Source organism: Poecilia formosa, unplaced genomic scaffold (assembly GCF_000485575.1).
Source record: "Poecilia formosa unplaced genomic scaffold, Poecilia_formosa-5.1.2 Scaffold361, whole genome shotgun sequence".
Classification (NCBI taxonomy): domain Eukaryota; kingdom Metazoa; phylum Chordata; class Actinopteri; order Cyprinodontiformes; family Poeciliidae; genus Poecilia; species Poecilia formosa.
This window is the reverse complement of record NW_006800300.1, coordinates 343,187-362,207: the sequence shown is the minus strand read 5'-3', so window position 1 is coordinate 362,207 and position 19,021 is coordinate 343,187. Positions and strand designations below refer to the sequence as shown.

General features: G+C 43.1%; 2 protein-coding genes across 6 annotated transcripts in view; one reads left to right on the top strand and one right to left on the bottom strand.

Moving 5' to 3' along the window:
- The window catches only part of apc2 (APC regulator of WNT signaling pathway 2), a 35,458-nt gene extending 16,501 nt beyond the window's left edge, over positions 1 to 18,957 (top strand). Inside the window, exons 8-14 of one of the 2 annotated variants that reach the window (XM_007574800.2) lie at positions 6,859 to 6,957; positions 7,551 to 7,962; positions 8,134 to 8,232; positions 8,358 to 8,497; positions 8,877 to 9,071; positions 9,201 to 9,415; positions 9,524 to 18,957. In XM_007574800.2, coding sequence (XP_007574862.2) covers positions 6,859 to 6,957; positions 7,551 to 7,962; positions 8,134 to 8,232; positions 8,358 to 8,497; positions 8,877 to 9,071; positions 9,201 to 9,415; positions 9,524 to 15,062 — 6,699 coding nt within the window. In that variant the 3' untranslated portion in view covers positions 15,063 to 18,957. Of the gene's footprint in view, positions 1 to 6,858; positions 6,958 to 7,550; positions 7,993 to 8,133; positions 8,233 to 8,357; positions 8,498 to 8,876; positions 9,072 to 9,200; positions 9,416 to 9,523 lie in introns of both variants that reach the window. The other variant, XM_016662171.1, reaches the window with a different exon arrangement.
- LOC107833315 (tripartite motif-containing protein 16-like) lies at positions 401 to 5,649 on the bottom strand. 4 transcript variants are annotated; one of them, XM_016662173.1, is made up of 5 exons: positions 3,288 to 5,649; positions 1,976 to 2,726; positions 1,708 to 1,819; positions 1,547 to 1,584; positions 401 to 1,153 (listed from the first exon to the last, which is right to left on the bottom strand). In XM_016662173.1, exons 2-5 carry the CDS (start codon positions 2,640 to 2,642, stop codon positions 594 to 596), a joined length of 1,377 nt encoding a protein of 458 aa, XP_016517659.1. In that variant the 5' UTR covers positions 2,643 to 2,726; positions 3,288 to 5,649; the 3' UTR covers positions 401 to 593. The 4 variants fall into 4 exon arrangements, with proteins under 4 accessions (XP_016517659.1, XP_016517661.1, XP_016517660.1 ...); XM_016662175.1 differs by having other exon boundaries at positions 1,976 to 2,730; positions 3,292 to 5,649; XM_016662174.1 differs by having other exon boundaries at positions 1,976 to 2,730; positions 4,534 to 5,649.
- Positions 18,958 to 19,021: the final 64 nt, after the last annotated feature.

Below are 19,021 nucleotides of genomic sequence, written 5' to 3'. Positions count from 1 at the left end.
CCTCTTGGGTTGCTAGGTGACGGGCGGAACTCTGCTGGGGTTGCTAGGTGACGGGCAGAACTCTGCTGGGGTTGCTAGGTGACGGGCGGAACTCTGCTGGGGTTGCTAGGTGACGGGCGGAACTCTGCTGGGGTTGCTAGGTAACAGGGCAGTGGCTGCTGATTTATGACGTTCCATTGGGAAGGTTTTTGAAACAGGTCGTTTTACAGATGCCAGAAAACATTAACTTATCACCGTAATGCATCTGGTGGTCTTTCTAAGTGCTTGTGCTGTTTTTAGAAGCAGTAGAAACCCAGTTGGAAGAACAAAAACATGGAAATGTGAAGTTTGAGTAATAGGTTCTGGCTTTGTAAAGGTTTGCATGAGGAGGGTACCATGTAAACACGACAGAATTCATTAATTATACTTAAATATTTATTCATTTAGTCTTTGTCATGAAATCTTTGTAAAGTAACACTTCCTTGGTTCATACATATAGTGTCCTTCATGAGAAGATGCTTGACGGTCGGTTAACGCCCGCATCATTCACTCAGCCGCAGCAGAAGACTGACAGTTTGGAAATCGTCAGCAGTTCTTCAGTCGCACCGTTAGTCTCACTTCAGAAGACGTTCCCAGTTCAGCTCCACCTGACACAGAGTCACTGAGCCGTCGCTGGCCCACACCCAGAACCCGGGGTACAGCGGCTCCGTGAAGGTGGAGGTGAAGGTGTGCAGGTGAACCATCGCGTCCTTGGAAACGCAGAAAAACGAGAGCGTCCCCTCTGGGCAGTTGAGGTAAACGCCGACCCTGTTGCTGAAGGGTTCAGGCGAGCAGGACTGGAATCTCTTGTTGTTGTGGCTCGGCGTGTAGAACCCGCTGGAGCACTCCAGACTCCAGGACCGCTCGTTGTGACCCAGCAGGCAGCTCGCCGTGTCTCCGTTTCTGGAGATGTTGTTGTAAGTGACGCCGATGTCGGCGCCACCGCTCCATGATACCTCCCAGTAAGCCGAGTCCAGCAGCCCCTCTCTGCACAGAACCTGGGGGCATTGCTCGAATCGCTCCGGATGCTCCGCACGCCCACCTGTCAACCAGTCTCGACTTGCCTTTCGGTTGCCGTCAGCTAAGCGAAGCTCTGAGTTGGCCGTGTTGGGGTCAAAGGTCAGATAAATTGCAGCTGTTGGTAAAACAATAACAAAAACATTTCATGAGCTCGATGGCAGGTAGACAACATGGAGCTGGATTCTACACCAGGCTTTCTTCTTTGTAACACATTTGATGTTTGTGTGAGATACCAAGTATTTTTTCGTGAAAATGAAAGTGTAGAGTCGGTAAGTAAAGTCATGATTCACTTTGTGAAAGTCCAAGTGAAAACCCAAATATTTAGTCATTTTTCTCATGTAAAGTGTTCACATTTATCTGACTTGATTCCCAACTCAACTCTGCTGGCAGATCAAACTGGGAAGGCTCACTAAAAACCTAGATACGCTAACGCTAAAGCCCTGTATCAACATGGTATTTGGTGGAGGCTAATGCTAATGCTAAGCACATAAAATCCATGTTAACTTACAGTTTTTCAGAGACCAGAAGTCTTCTGTTGGCTGGTGACTGTAAAATAAGGAAGTAAAACCTTCAGATTACACCTGTCAAATGGGGTCTCATGAATGTTTACTGCATAGGTTTTCATTTCCATTCTGCATTAAGCTAAACGTGTGAATTGCTTGAACTGACCTCAGGTTGGTTCTTAGAGGGATTAAACTGACTTCAGAGGACAGAACCTTTTCTAAAGGCTCTTCTTCTTTTTCTTCGTTCTTCCAGATTCTAGCTTTACTTTTTTCAGGAGCTGCAAAAAAAACGGCGTTACACACATTTAAAAGAAGTGCAGACAGGTTTCAGAAACCCAGCAGGTTGGTCACATGTAGGAGCGTCTGTTGTTTTTACAGAGATAATACAGCAGAGTTGATGATTTTATGTTTGGCTGATAGATTCAGAGCCGTACCTGCTGTTGATGCAAACAGCTTCTCACTCTGTGGTTTTGGAGTCTTTGTCTTCTCGGTTCTCTTCTCTGAACCACAACCAGTCACCTGACTGGATTTATCCAGGCAGTTTATCGGGTCGTTAGATTCCTGTGTGTTTTCAGTTTCTTTGTTTTGTTTTGTTGGATTTATTTCGAAGTCTTCTTTGCTCTTTTTAACCTCCTTCGTGTGATTTGTTTGAGCCGTCTTCAGGAGAGGTTTCTCCCTCCTGAACAGACTCGTCAGCGTTTCATCTGGTCTCTCTGCTCTTGAGGCTTTTGTCCTGGGGTTGTTCCTGGAGTCTTCCTTCTTTTCCACGTTCTTGTCCTCTCGACCTCTTGAAGGACCAAACCGGAAAACGTTGGAGAGTTCCTCTTTCAGGACAGTCAGAGGGCTGCTACTCTTCTCCGCTGATTGGCTCGGTTTGGGATCCGAGTCTTTGTCCCTGAACATTTTCTTCATTTCCTCTTTAAATTGGTTGAAGTCGTCTTTGATGAGAGTCAGAGGGTTGAACGCTGGTTTTGCTGTTTGAGTCGTTTTCGGGAAATCCTTTCCCTGCTCGTCTTTGCCTTTCGGCTCCTCTGACTCGATGTCGTCATCCTCCTGGGCTTCAGGCCGCTTCACCGCCGGCGGGTCTTTAGGAACACTCATTTTCCTCAATCTGCTTCAGTGGTTTACTGTTCTGATTTCCAACATGTTCTGATGTGCCTTGAAATCTGCAGTCAGCATGGAGCCCTATCTAACAGGAAATATGTGGAATCAGTGATTAATAGTGATTACAAGTTGAAAGATGCTATTTTACTGGAATATTAGCATTAAGTATTCCAGTAATTAAGTTACAGCATCCTGATACACACTGCAAAAACAGAAAATCTTACCAAGTATTTTTGGTCTAGTTTCTAGTGCAAATATCTTCGTACACTTGAAATGAGACAAAACTGACTTACAAGCACATTTTCAGCAGGAAGTAGGAGCTTGTTTTAAGTCAATAATTTATTTATATTGATTTTTAAAAAAGAATACTTTTCCCATTGGCAGATTATTTAACAGACATTTTTCCATGTTATGAGTGAAATAATCTGCCAGTCGAACTAGAACTTTTTCATTAATATTAAGGAATTATTGACTTAAAACAAGCTCCTTCCTGCTGAAAATGTACTTTTAAGTTTTGATTATTTATAAAAACTCCAGCCAAAGTTTTGAGAGAACTCTATATTTCTCTTTGTGTTTGTAAAAATAGAGATTTAAAGTCCCGTGGATTATAGTCTGCAACAGATAATGCGCTAATCCTTCCACCTACTTGCTTTGACTTGATTCCCAATCAACATCGTCTGGTGTTTTATTAACTTTATATTCTATTTAAAATTAGTTCAACCTATACATCTTTCCAGTCAAATGAACATTTAATTCCTAACAGGAAGACATGGTTGATTTTAAGCGTTCTGATTGGCTGTCAGAGGTTTTAGCTTTGTGCTGCACTGCCCCCTAAAGGCCTGGCATGTTTAAAACAACGCTGCGTTAGCTTTGGATAGGCTAATCACCTTCTTACTTTCTCAGCTAAACATTAGCACAGATAGGCTAACAACTAGCTTTGAATGGTCACCCACGACTCGTACGTTTTTCTTTAAAGAAACATTTCTCAGGAAAAATGGTTGACATGCAATATCTATTTTCAGTTCATGTTGAAAATAGAAACTTTTCCCAACTTTAATTATACAATGTGACATAAAGGAATATTTGTCAATATTACTTCTTTTTATCTTTTATTTCCAATGTAATTGTTGAATAATTTTCCTTCTCCGCTTAATGATTTTTCTCATGTTTTTCATAAATATCTATTTATATTAGTATATTGTTTTTGACAAATCATACTAAAAACCAAATCCCAAGAAAAAAAAAACAATTATAGCAAAATCTAGACTTATTTCATGTGACTGAGGTCAAACTGTTGTGTTCACAGCCAAACAGACTTTAAAAGGAAAGAAGAGTTAAAAGGAAATAAAACAATTGGATTACTGTAATCTAAGGATACATGGATCATATATATAATAATATGGAGCTGATGTTGCCCTCCATCTTTAATTAGCGCTTGTTTAAAAATGTCACACTTAAGTCTCTTCAAACTTGGACTAAATTGTTTATTGTCTATTTAGCAGATAAATATAAAATAATTTTTGCTTATAACTATGAAAAAAATGCTAAAAATGTTGTTGCTCCTGGAGTTCTTTCAAATTGAATTAGTTTGGACACCACTGCTGTAAATACTTCATCAGAAATAACCAAACAGATCAAGTATGTCTATTTTTTAAATCACCTTGTACTGTATAAAGTCTAAAATGTTGCTGATCAAAGCACAGCGTGACGTAACTTTAATAACCCATTCTACCAGCATAACACCATGAAACTAAAAAAACCCATGACATAATGAAACTGGGAAGCTGGCAGCAGAAGGTGTGTTCAGGGTTTTCCATAAACCTCCGATCTTGTTCAGGCTTGTTCAGAGGTAAATTTAATCTACATTAGGAGATCATCAGATACTCACCGCTGTTTCAGTCGCATTTTCCCCTCATCCTTCATTTAAAAACCCAAACAACAACAGATCCGACCTCAGAAAGGAACCAGCGTCTCCCTCAGAAACTCTCTGTCACTCAGCTCATCCCGCTGCCGTCCGACCTGTTTGACTCCATATTTCACTCACCGGAGGATGTGATTGGCTACAGGAAGCAGCAGTTCTGGTTTCTGCTTTGAAAAGAAGGAAAATCCAACATATGTTTGGATCAGGGCCGGGCTTAACTTCTGAAGGGCCCCGGGCAGTTTCAGTAGGACGGCCCCTTCGGCTCCCAAATCATATGGAGAAATCTGATCAATTTCAGAAAGAAAACAATAACTCCAGTCAGTTATTTCTTACATGTGAAACATGTTTTTTTAGAAGCAGATATGCAGCATTTCCTGATTTTCAGCATGGTTTCAGTTCCACATTCTAGATGAAAATCATTAAGGTCTGAATCTGTTCTAATGTCTAAGACATTGGAACTAATTAGGACTGGGGTTTTTTTAAACAGTTGTTAATTAGAAACTTTATTTGTTTCCTGTTTTACAGTTAAAATGATGCAAACGGTGTTGCGTCCAATTTAATCTCTTTCTGCTCCCAAATTTCTTCATTAAATTTTTTTTGTAGATATTAAAAATCCTAGAGGTTCGTGCCTTTACAGCAGCAAGCAGCAACCCAATAAAAGTAATGATACGTTGCTAAAAAATAATATGCATATGGAGGATGGTTGCTGTCAAATTGGGCAATTAAAAAATCTGTTTATTTGATTTTCTGATGGTTTGAAAGGAGTGGCCCAAACAGAACTGCTTAGAAATATGTTCTTCTTGGTCAAAGTAGTTAAGCAACAGATCTGCTTTCTCCATTACATTTTAAAATTGAAAGATCTCGTCATTTATTTACAAGTCTAGTAGTAAAGGGGCGATATTTTGAGTTTTCCAGGCGCATAGTGCCATTTTATAGCAAATAAAGTAACCTTAAATTATCAAAATGCTCTAGCAAATATGACTTAAAGAAATGTAACTTCCTAATTAAACTCCTTGAAATCGGGCCTCTGTCTCTTTAAAATCTCCTGCTCTTTCTGAAGCTCCGCCTCCAGGAAGTCATCTCAAATGGCTCCTCTGTTAACCCTTTAACAACGTTTCTACCAGCAGCTCATTATAGGAGCAGCAGCTCCTATAATGAGCTCCGCAGTTCCACCAGGTGTTTGCTAATTTCTGCTGGCTAGTCTGAAGGAGCTGAGTGGAGGAGGAGCTGCGATTCGAAGGCGGATCTAGGTTTCTCAAACATTCATGAATGAGTCAAAGCAACACTCCAGGCTTGTTTTTGATGAAGGAATAACATTAAACATGATGGAAAGATAAACAAAGTAGATTTTACACGTTACTGCCCCTTTAAGACCGAGGCGGTGGACCAGCGATCGGCGTTCTGCCTGGTTTCGCTTTCAAAACGTAACGGTAAACTTCAGCATGGAGAAAATTTCAGTTTATCTCCATCTTCTGTCACAGACAGACGGACAGGCAGATGGAGCCGGTCGGGGCAGCAGCACCGCTTGCCGGCCTCCAATTTGTCGGCTCCTTGCTGCTTCCTGCTGCTGCAGCCCGTATTCTAATGGGGCCCGTTTGGATCGGAGCCACGGCGGATTCAACGCCAAACATCGAGGTTTCCTTTGTTAAACAGGAGGAGAATACACAAACAGCTCTGCTCTTTGTTCATCGGCAGCTCTTGCTTTACACACGGTTCACAGCCGGAGGCGTTGCCATGGTGACGGGATGCAGAGAAGACGGGAGGGTGAAGGCTTTGATATAAATCTCTTGAGGATGTCAGGCTGTGAATCCAAATGAAGTTGTGTTTTATTCCCGTCTGGAGCTGCTCTTTGGTCCTGAAGGAATGCGGTTTTTGGCACATGGGCCTAAATGTCTGGATGTGAATCAGATTCACACAAAGATCTCAAAAATCTGCAGCAGGATTAGTATGCAGGTGGTAAAACAAACATTTTACAACATGTTTTCTGTTCTCTTACAAACCCAGACACAAATACGTAGAAACTGGGTATTTCCAGGCCGCATTAATCTGCAGATTTGAGCTGTCAGATTCACAAAGAGACACATTCAAACTGGAATTAGTGTATTTACCTGTTTCGAGTTTGTTTGGTTTTCTGCACCATTACCTTTCTTTTTAATAAAGCCCTGCAGTCTGTGGAGCCACAGCAGCGACAGTTTCAATAAAACCTCTAAACCTCTCACAAGTAGAGCTGTGAAAGCAGTGAAACTGGGTCAGAGATTTTCTCATGCTTTCTTCTTCCCTTTTCATGTGCAGCTATCTGGAGTGGAGAAGCCCCCTGCTGGAGAACCGGAGAACAGCGGCTCTTCATCGGCTGCAGCCGCAGGAGCTGAAGCTGCAGACGGAGGCAGCAAGGTAACAACTCCTCACTCACATTCAGGGTTTCCAACATTAAAGAGTCAGAAATACTGAACATATACACACCAACAAGGTTATTATCAACTCATATTACCTCAACATTTAACCAGGCACACAAATATCTTTAGAATAAAATGTCTTGTTGGCTTTGTTGATTAATAGAAAAGAACTTTAAAATCGACTTCTTTTTAGCTTTCCATCAAGTTATGTTATTCCATCATCAGAAACATACATGGAGTGTTGCTTTTATTCTTTCATGCATGTTTGATAAATCCTTTAATCTCCATGGCAACCACAAATCTAATTTTATTTTACTTAACCTTTATTTTACCAGAATAAAATTTATTTGAGATTAAAAGCCTCTTTTTCAAGGTAGTCCTGGTCAAGAAGCAGCAACAAACTCAACAGTTGTTTAGTTAATCAAATCAAACTCTGTTTGTCTAGAAAGTCCGGTTCGTTTGGGGAGGTGTGAATGTGTAATCGAACTCTGATGCAGACCAAATCAACAAACTCTGTAAAGCACCTGATTACAGTCACCGGCCCGTTTCTCTGTGTCTCCAGCTTTAACTTTGTTCATGTTTCCTCCTCAGGTGGAGATGGTGTTCTGGCTGCTCTCCATGCTGGCGAACAGGGACAAGGACGAGATGTCCCGGACTCTCCTGGCCCTGTCCAGCTCTCAGGACAGCTGCATCGCCATGAGGAAGTCCGGCTGTGTCCCATTGCTGGTTCAGATCTTGCATGAAGTTCCCGGTGGAGTTCCTGATGGAGTTCCCGGGGAGACGGCAGGCGGCACCGCCTCAACCGGCTGCAGCCGAGACACCAAATCCAGAGCGAGCGCCGCCCTACACAACATCATCTTCTCACAGCAGGACGAAGGTCAGGCCCACCGGGAGATGAAGGTCCTGCACATGCTGGAGCAGATCCGGACCTACTGTGACAGCGGCTGGGACTGGCTCGAGAGTCATGCCGTGACGCCTTCACCTGGAGGCACCAAAACGTCTGGTGAGCCTAAAATACTCACAAGAACCACAAGTTAGTGGCATCAGATGCTCCAGGTAGACTAATAGGACTTGTTACAGAAAGTACTCTGATTACAGCACACTCCCTTATTGATCCCACAAAGCTTTGATTTGGTTTAAGCTGACCTCCTTTAACTTTTTCTATGATGTGCAGATATTCCTGAACCTGTGGACCCTCAGATCTGTCAGGCCATGTGTGCCATCATGAAGATGTCCTTTGAAGAAGAGTACAGACGCGCCATGAATGAATTAGGTTTGTGCCTTACTTTCTAATTCTTAGCATCTGGGAGAGAATAGAGGACTTATTCTAGCACTAAGCTAGCTTGACAGTGTAAATTGTTGTGAGTTTTGAGTTCAGAGCAAGTTGTTCTTCAACAGGTTGTCTTCAGGTGGTGGCAGATCTCATCCACCTCGAGCAGGAAATGTATGGCATGCAGAACGACCCCATCAACATGGCTCTGCGCCGCTACGCTGGGATGGGCCTCACCAACCTCACCTTTGGTGACGTCGTCAATAAGGTTCGGTCAAACAGTGGAGGCAGGATCCCCTAAATCCTAGACTAAATGGGCCTGAAGTGTTTCTAACCAACAGGACACAGGTCATCCATTTTGTCTGTAAGAAAACAGACCTGGAGAGAATTTGACTTTAGTTTAAATGTGGAAAAATGGAGTTCAGAGAAATATTTGCCTCTCAAGACTTTATTCCCTGTCTCTATCCACTGAGCCTGATTCCAATAAGTAAACTCATGGTGAAATATTTATATTTGGGAGTGCTAATTTGAGTAAAGTAAAGAATTTGCCCATGAGGAATGTGTACAAGCAGTACAGTAGTGTTTAGCATATCAGAAGTGTTAGCTTGTCTGTTACTCATGTCTGCACCCTCATCGTCCTCCTGCAGGCCACCCTGTGTTCGAGGAAGAGCTGCCTCCAGGCTCTGGTGGCCCAGCTGTCCTCAGACAGCGAGGAGCTTCATCAGGTGGTCTCCAGCGTCATGAGGAACCTGTCCTGGAGGGCCGACATCAGCACCAAGAGAGTTCTGAGAGACATCAGCTGTGTGTCTGCACTCATGACCTGTGCCCTGCAGGCAACCAAGGTACAGAAAACTAAACTGGTGAAATACAGGTATTGAAATGGAAACTTGGTCTGTAGAAAATGGAGCTAAGGGTTTAACATTTACTGAAGTTTCCTGCTCTTGTGTTGAGAAAAATATGCTTCTCTACAGGAGTCAACTCTGAAGAGTGTCCTCAGTGCTTTGTGGAACCTGTCAGCCCACAACATTGATAACAAAGTGGCGATCTGTTCCGTCGACGGATCTCTGGGTTTCCTGGTCAGCACGCTGACATACCGCTGTCAGACCAACTCGCTCGCCATCATCGAAAGTGGAGGGGGAATTCTCCGAAATGTGTCGAGTCTGATCGCCACGCGAGAGGACTACAGGTGGGTGAAGTTCTGTGTTCCGATACAGTAAAAACATTTTATGCTATAGTTCCCTTCAGTATCCATAAAAATATAAGCTTAAGTAAGTCTATTTTTCTTCCTGTGTAGGCAAATCCTGCGGGACCACAACTGTCTCCAGACTCTTCTGGCGCACCTGCGCTCTCACAGCTTGACCATAGTGAGCAATGCCTGCGGGACTCTCTGGAACCTTTCAGCCAGGAGTCCCAAAGACCAGGAGCTGCTGTGGGATCTTGGGGCGGTTAGCATGCTGCGCAACCTCATCCACTCTAAGCACAAGATGATCGCCATGGGCAGCGCTGCAGCTTTGAGGAACCTCCTCACCAATCGACCTTTGAAATACAAAGACACTGCAGTGCTATCCCCTGGCTCTTGCGTGCCCTCCCTCTATATGAGGAAACAGAAAGCTTTTGAGGCTGAGCTGAATGCCAAACACCTCGCTGAGACCTTTGATACTCTTGAGAAACAGAGTTCCAAGCATTTGAGCTTCAACAAACCTCTTAGGCACATTGAAAGTCTGGCGAAGGATTATGCCTCTGATTCTGGTTGCTTTGATGATGATGAAGCCCCCAATAACTCCAACAGTTTGGACACTGGTAGCTTCTCTTTGCTGCCAGTGTATCTCACCAACTCCAACTTTGTTCAGAATCAGCCCCATAGGAGAGATAATGAACCTGAGAGAGATATAGACTTGCCTCAGATGGTTGAGAAGAAACATGCTCCTCCTGATGACGTGGTCTCTGCTGCAGCAGAGAAACTAGCAAAGAAGATTACCAACACAGTGGCAAAAATTGACAGACTCGTGGATGACATCACCATGCACACTTCCTCTGAGGACAGTTTTAGCCTCAGCTCTGAGGACCACCTGGCAGACTGGCCTTATGGACAGGATGAGCTTAACGAAGCCCGAGCAAATTCATGCTCCCCCTGCCGGCTGTCCGATGTGAGCAGCTTAGCCTACAGAGAACGCCTCAGCAGAGCCCATGCCCTTCTACGTCTCAAAACTGCCCACACAAGTGTGTCAACAGACAGCCTGAACAGTGGCAGCACCAGTGATGGATACTGCGGTAGCAAAGACCAGGTGCGGCCTGTTCCAAAGGCTCTAGCAATCCAACAACAACGACCCAACCAGCTTGACCTCAAAGTGGCTCATCAGGAACATCTCAATGTAGGACAGAGCGTCCTGAATCAGACTAACCAGCAGGATATTCCAGAGAGAGATTCTGTGGATAATAAAGTTATGGACAATGTGGAGCTCGGCAACACAGACATCGACAAGAACCAAGAACAACCAGTACAAACACCTGTCAGTGTGTCCACTAAAATATCCTCTGATGTAAGCATGACATCGATCAAACTTTCTCCTAGTTATCAACAGGTCCCACTCATCCAGAGTGTGGCAAAATTTGGAGTCGCAAAGACGGCCATCAATGTTCAGGCCGCCCAAGCAATGAGGAGGCAAGCATGGGTACCCACTGTACTGACTGGTGGAAGTATTACAAAATTTGCTCCAATGAATTCCACCAGAAGTCCAACAGTGGGGACGATGGAAACGGTCCAGAAATACTCAGTGGAAAACACTCCAATCTGCTTCTCACGATGCAGTTCACTGTCCTCACTCTCTTCTGGTGACGGCGGGCTAGACGGACAGAGTGAGAATGAGCTGGAGAGTGACTCATCTTTAGAGATAATTGAGGTGGATGATGGCGAAGAAGTGAAGAAAGAGCAAGAAGATGAAACTTTAGAGGATCTGAGCGACAGTCAGCTGCTGATGACAGACTCAAAAACCCTCCCCATCAAAGAGAAAGATCCCATTGAGATATCTCGTACTCCCAAAAAGGAAAAGGTGTTCCTTAGGGGCGCTTCACCTGCTATAAATGAAGACAGATCTCCATCAAGCTCCTCTGAGAACTATATCCATGATACACCCCTAGTCCTAAGCCGCTGTAGCTCTGTGAGTTCACTGGGCAGTTTTGAGTCTCCTTCTATTGCCAGTTCAATCCAAAGTGATCCATGCAGTGAGATGATTGATGGAACAATAAGCCCCAGTGATCTTCCAGACAGCCCAGGACAAACTATGCCTCCTAGTCGCAGTAAAACCCCCTGTTGTGTCGAGTCGAATGTACCAGAGACACAGACCACAGGGATGCCAGGACAGTGGGAAAACAGCCTGCGGAAGTTCATAGAGATCACAGATTCCAAGGAGAGGTTTAACCTTCCGGACCTGGAAACCATGATATATTTTACAGTTGAGAAACCCACAGAAAATTTCTCTTGTGCTTCCAGCTTAAGTGCTTTGCCTCTGCATGAGCACTACATCCAGAAAGATGTGGAGTTAAAATTAACCCCACTACTCCAGCAAAATGACGAGAATCTCCCATACCCCGACGAAGATGAGGAAGGATTTGACAATGGGGAACGATACAGCGAGGGAAACTCAGAAGAAGACATAGAAATTCTGAAGGAATGCATCAACTCAGCAATGCCATCAAAGTTTAGAAAAGTAAGATCATCCCTGGTGACTGCCATTCCCTCCAACGTACTCAACTCCCAGATCCGAAAACCAATGCAACTACAATTTAACATGCTTCCAAATGGAAAAACCCAAATCTGTCCTAGAAGGAGAAATATATACCCACAAAAAGACTTGAAGTTGGACGATTCTTCCTTCACTGATTCTGCAGAGGGAACACCTGTTAACTTCTCTAGTACAACATCTTTAAGTGATGAAACTCTTCAGTATCCTCTAAAGAACAGGGGGGCTAAAGACTGCACAGCTAAAGGGTTGAGCAAACAGGAAGTGATGGACAATGATGCAAAGAGGATTGAAGACTTGCGGATATTTTCACACTTCCACAAACCACATGGGGCAGCCTACCCACCGGAGATCCAAATGAGCCGAACCACCAAACATGTCATTCCCACTCAGAAGTTGCTAATGCAGAGCAAAGAGGTAGCTGACCGAGTAGCTAGCCTAAAAAATCGCGAGCGATCTCCAAATCAACAGATGAGGCAACAAGGTCAAGGCTCCTACAGGAAGTTTGACCTGCCAATTATAAAACAAAACAAAGAAAGTAACGTCAACTCCAGAACACAGAAAGAAAACAAAATGTTTCGACAAATGACACATTCTTCGGAGGATAGTATCGATTTCTATGGTGACAACAATGAAGAAGTAATCAAACGAACCAGCAGAAAACAGATGAAGGAGGCAGCTAGAAGCACTCTCTCCCGAAGCATGACAAACATAGGCAGGATAGATAACTCCCAAGGAAAGCCCAGAGGATTTCTGAGATTAAAACAAAATCTTTTACGGGATGAATCCCTGGCATGTTACTCACTCAGCTCCTCCGTCAGTTCACTCAGTGATGCTGAATTTGAGGAACATAAAGCAAAAGCACAGCAAATGTGGTACAAAAACAGACACAATAAAACCCTCAATATGGCACAGCAGACAAAGGCTGTTACTTTGCACTGTCAGTATGAAGAACAAAGCTCACCGAGCTCAGTGAGCATGGACTCAGAGGATGACCTCCTCCAGAAGTGCATAACATCTGCCATGCCCAAGCAGAGGCGAAAAATGGCTTCCAGGAAGAAAAAAACTGAAACTACTCATAAACAAAAGGACTCTGACAGATGGGACATGGATGAAGAAATGGATAGCGATGATACGGGATGGGATAACGATTCAGACCTCAACAGTGTTGAGTGGAGAGCAATACAGGAAGGAGCTAACTGTGTTGTCACTGGACTGCAAGCCTCAAAATCTCAAGAGCCATCATCTGAAGAGACAGAGTCAATTCTGTCTTTCATGTCTACATCTAGCTTTACACCTAAAGAAAAGAAATTTGCAAAAGATAAAAAGGCTAATAAGCCTTTAGACTTTGCACAACGCAAGCCAGTTCCCAACTTACCAGTTGTGTTTAGAGGCAGGACAGTGACCTATACACCACAGCAAGCGACGGCTCCATCACAGAGACCTCCTCCCAGAAAAATGCCAAGCAAGACAGATGCTCCAAAGAATCCACACCTTGCCCAACACAGGTCAAAGAGTCTCCACAGACTTGGCCAGCCCCAGGACGTGGAACTGTCTCTTCCGAAAAGGAGCTCTACTCCACCTCCAAGGATACCAAAAAGCTCATCCTCTGGATCATCACAGAGCTCCACACCATCCAAGCAGTCACAAAAGAAAACAGTGTCCCCAACTCAGACAAGTAAACCAATCCAGAAAAAGACTACCTCGTCAAGTAGCAGCTCACCAGCCAGTAGCCCCCCTGAAAGAAAAGGACGTTCTCCCGTTCTTAATAAAAATGAGAAATCTCCCCCACCAAAAACTCAGAAGTCACCTGTCCGGATACCTTTTATGCAGAATTCAACCCGGCAGCCCCGACCTTTGTCACCACTGGTAACTAACCAAACTTCACCCAAACAAAGTCATCAGATTAACGGGAAAAGAGTGTCACCAGCCAATCGATTTGACATGGTTAGGATGACTTCTGTCCATTCAAGCAGTGGTGAATCCGATCGAAATGGATTCCTGAGGCAGCTGACTTTTATTAAGGAATCAAGGACACCATTTAGACGTGATGGCTCTCCTCACAATACACCAAGATCACAAAATGGATCCCCGCGAAGGGCAGCTCCTGGAGCTTCAGCTGTCTTCCTGTGCTCATCACGCTGCCAGGAGCTAAAGCTAGCAGTGCAAGCCCCAAAAAGGGTGCAGGTAAAATATCCTGGAAAAGTTCAGCAAGTCCAAAAGCCCATCCCTGGCCTCCAGAAGCAGACCACAACTTTGTCAAGAGCAACATCGAGCGAAAGAGATCTATCTGCAAGACGTCCAGCTCGTAGAACAAGTTCGGAAAGTCCTTGCAGGGTAGCCCAGCGAAGTGCAACCGGCAGAATCGCTGGGGTCAGGCACCAACAAGAACAAGATACCTTTAAGCGCCATGCTTCATCACCAAGCATAAATATACTGAGTCGTGTTACCAGCCGTTCTTCGCTACGTTCATCGTCCTCTGATTCAAGTGGAAGAGCAAAAAGCGAGGATGACACAAAGAAGAAAGGGCAGAGATCCACATCACGGCGTAATACTGGAGTTACTTGGAGGAGAATCAGGGATGAAGATGTACCTCAGATATTGAAAAGCACGCTGCCCGCCAATGCGTTACCACTGGTGCCTTCTCCTGATGGGGAAAAACCAAAATTACCCGCGCTACCAGGAAAACTGCCAACAATAGTACTTGCATCTCGCAAGACAACAGACGCAACAGTCCAGACAGAAGATTTATCCAATGACAAGACTAACTCAAGTACTTCTCCAACAGCTGAAACAGCTCCAGTGATCTCTGAGGAAGAGGCCAGACTGGCTCTCCTTAGAAAATTTACTGCTGCCTCTGGGAGTAGCCATCAGGATGCAGATTCAGATGGCTCACTGAAGAGCCTCAGTACTACCGGAACATCAGACAGCCATGTTGGCGGAGTTGTCACTTTCCGCCAGGGATCCCGGAGCAAGGCTGCCAGAGTCACTCCATTTAATTACACCCCCAGCCCCATGGCCTGCTGCCTGGAAGACCCGCAAAGCCAGACAGCAACAATGACTGAAAAGGCTGGGGGAAAAATTGAGCTGTAGAGTATTTGGTGGATACCAATCAATGAATGACTGCAGACTTAAACTCAGCACCCTATTGGACACAAGTGTGCTAGTCCTATACCTCGAATATTGACCCTTTCTCCTATCCCATTCATTCCCTTCAAAGTTTTCTCTCTGAACAACTGATCAGATCTTCCATTTGTCATTGCTAAAGAGTTGGATGTATGCATGGAGACAGAGTGGCCCGATTTGACCACCAAAAACTTCGTGATGCCCTTCAGAGAACATCTATCCAGGATATTGCATCTTTTTATACTTTTTTGTATTTGTAGATTAATCATTGCCTGGTAGAAATGTAGTCAAAGCATAAAAGACAATGAACTGTATCCCACCACATAAATCACAAACTGTCTCTTGGAAACAATTGAATTGAACAACATTATGCAACATTTTCAAGAAACTGCTCGGTTGGACTTTTGGCTAAGAAGGTTCAAATTGTGGTGGACTGGAGATGACTACAGATTCTCACTACATACACAAACAAACACACAATGACTTGTAAAGTCCTTTATACGCACTATAAATCAAAGCTTTTGATCCTTGCTTTACCACTTGACAACAAAGATGCTTCAAGACCATTAGACTTATGGAAGTCATTTGTGATGAGACATTTCTTCAAATAAATGTATCACTACTTCTATTTGTATGCAAGCTGTATACAGGTGGATATTACAATGCTATTCTTGTCTTATTAATTTGTGGAATCAACCTTGTATGCAGGCGACTTAACATTGCCATGGTTTTTAGAAACAATATAAACTTTATAAAAGGAGGCATAGTGCATTGTGACAGGTTCAAAGCTGATTGACGAACAATTACAACTTCTGTTTTTGAGGTATAACAAAATCTGTTAAAAAATAGCTTTTGCCCTAATATTTTAGAATAGGTGCTGGCCTTATAAATACAAAGAGTTGGTTTAGCAGTATTGGCGTACATTGACCTTATGTCTTTGTATTGCACAATAGCTGTATTTACCAGTCATTTCAAAGTCACATTGCTGCTGGGATCAACAATTAACCCTGAAACTCCAAAATCTGAATTCTGATTTCAGTAGTATGACGTTGAGTAGCCAATGCACATCTCCTTATTTCTGCTTAGACTGGACTTGGAAGATGGCCATTTTAATTCAAATTAGTTTCCTACCACAAATGTTCTCAATGCTCCAACAGTAGTATCGGTTTCTGTCGCATTCTTCAGTCCTCTTTCTGAATTAGTATTGTACATAACACATCAGGTATACAGAAACCCTCTGGTGAGTGTTAACTGCTGACAGCATGCTCATATATTCACTGTGTACACACAGATGTAGACATTGTTGGTACTGAATAATGCCATGATGTAATTCAAAAGGAAGGATTTTTCAGTCCAATGCCATCTGTGTTTTTGTGACGCAAAAACGTGTAACAATGCAAACTGTGAATTGGTGAACAACGCAGCCACATGCATCTGTTAATGCATTGGGATGTTTGATTTTGCTGATATTCAGGTACTGTTTGCTATTGAGTGAGTCAAGAATATGTTATCAGTGGTGGTTTGGCTTTAAGCACAGGAGAAGGTACAAAGTTAAGACTGAACAGTAAGCAGAAACCTCTTAGGTTGGACAATATCAGACATTTAATTTGCCTTTTTTAGTCACCAGCCTCTGAAGTCAAATGACTACCCCCTCTTGAAATACTGCTTTCGAGAAATTCAGATAACACAAATGAAGTCATGTTTGTATATCAAATAACCACTGTGCGTATACTCTGCTGAGCTCTTTCCCTTGTGCCTGTTCTCCATCTCACTCTGCAGTGCATCAATGCAGAAGCTTAAGTATTCTACTTCAGGGTTCTTCAACCCGAGTCCTCAAGAGCTATTGTCCTGCAGGTTTTAGATGGAAGTCTGCTCAAACACACCTGGATCAAATGAATGGCTCACTACCAGACCTTTTCCAAACTTGATGGCATGTTGAAGAAGTAATTCAATTATTTGAATCCCTTGTGTTGCACCAGGGATTCATCCAAAATCTCCCAAAGGACTAGGGTTGGAGACCTCTGAGCTAGCATATTTAGGCTAATGACTCATTGGACTATGCGTTCCCTAGGATGGACATTGCCATAAATAGGCTTTCAGTTAGCACAGCAATGCTAGTAACTAGCATATTTAGGCTAATGTCTCACTTACTACACACTCTGAAGGCTAAGCATTGCCATAAATAGGCTTATGGTTAGCATACCAACACTAATGACTTGCCAGTTTGGGCGCACATTCCACAGTATTACACATTCCACAGACTAAAAACATTTCCATCAATATTAGCATATTAATGTTACAGCTAGCAAAGGATTCACTGGCCGACACTCTCCCTAGCCTTGACGTTGCCATGACCAGATTGCTAAGGCTAATGAAACAGTGAAATACACTCTCCTACATTCTTTGTGTTGTGCATGGGTAAAATTCTGGGTGAAAGCGCAAAATAATGTGACTGACGTAATCGTTTCCAAATGTTTTCAGTTTGTGTTTATGCGGACATGATTAGCGTTGTTTCAAAAAAGTTTCCGTTGTCAGACCTATGCATTTTTGTCTTTCCAAAACGCTGTTACCATTCCACTGTATTAGAACTACAACTAATACTTTTCCTCTTTCATGTGTGCTTGAAGACGTCGATGGAGTTAATCTACATTAAGGGGCTGTTATAACAAAACCACTATGTCAACAAAAAGCCGAAATGTAACAAAGTATTTGCGTTTTACTGTCCTGATGTTGTTGTGTAAAGCGGTTGTCAGACTCACATCAACTTGCATCACAATTAGCTGCCAATTTGTATTCTGAGGCTGAAACCTACAAAATCTTCCACAGTTTAGGACACTTAAGCTACAAGTACATCATATAATGGCTGCTGACTTTGTTATGGTCTAACTTTGTACCTGCTGCAGGTCTTTTGGTGGTCTTCACTGGAGTTCTTTTCTGCAACTCTGTACATGTTAATATCTGCTTAAATGTGTTGCTGTAAAAGTAGCGATAGGTGTGAAGATTATAAAGACAATGAATATTCTCTGTAGTTGTACTTTTCCTCTTTCATGTGTGCTTGAAGAGGTCGATGGAGTTAATCTACATTAAGGGGCTGTTGTAACAAAACCACCATGTTGTACTTCTGTAGCATTAATTAAAAAGGCCGTGTAACCTCCTACTTTTATCCCCAACAGACCTTTAAAGACCTACAGGTTTTGTTATTCTTAAATCCTATCTTATCAGTGTCAAAAGTCAGCGTTTCTAGAAACAAAATTGTAGAAAAAAGAAGTAAGAATGTCTGCATTACAATTATTATTCTAACATCACAGGCAAAACAGCGCACACAAGTCTAGTTCTGTATAAGAATAATCTGTTGCCTGCCCTTCATTTGCAGGTTTATAAACTAAATATCTTCTGCAGATTGGAAAGGCATGAAACCCAAGATATTCAGTTGTTTTAGCGTATATTTTAAACAATTTCCCGATAGTAAGATTGGTTGCCATAGCAATTTTAGGAACACAAATCTGGCTTCTGCTCTTGCTTAATTTCAGGCCAACAGAAAAATCCTCAAAATCTGAAGTAATTTCCAAGCAACCAAAATTCACGTAGCTGTAGACTTCAGAGTTAAATTCACCAGCTGCAGCTAAGCAGCCAGCATTGAGAAGACAATAAAGGCTGGAGAATCAACTCTGTTTGGGTTCTTCTGACCGTCTCGTTCACACCTGGCCATAGACCAGTTTGTGGCTGAGCTGCATTAAATTTCTCGGTCTTCACCTGAACTGGGTCTCAGAAGCATCACAGTGCCATGTTAAACATGCAAAATAACAGAAGCGTGTTGTTATAAATGTCTTCATTCCAATAAAAAGTGATGTGATTCCTTAAACTGCTGCATTGTCTTTATTTTAAAAGTATCAATATGATACTACTGGCTTTCTTGTACCAAAAGA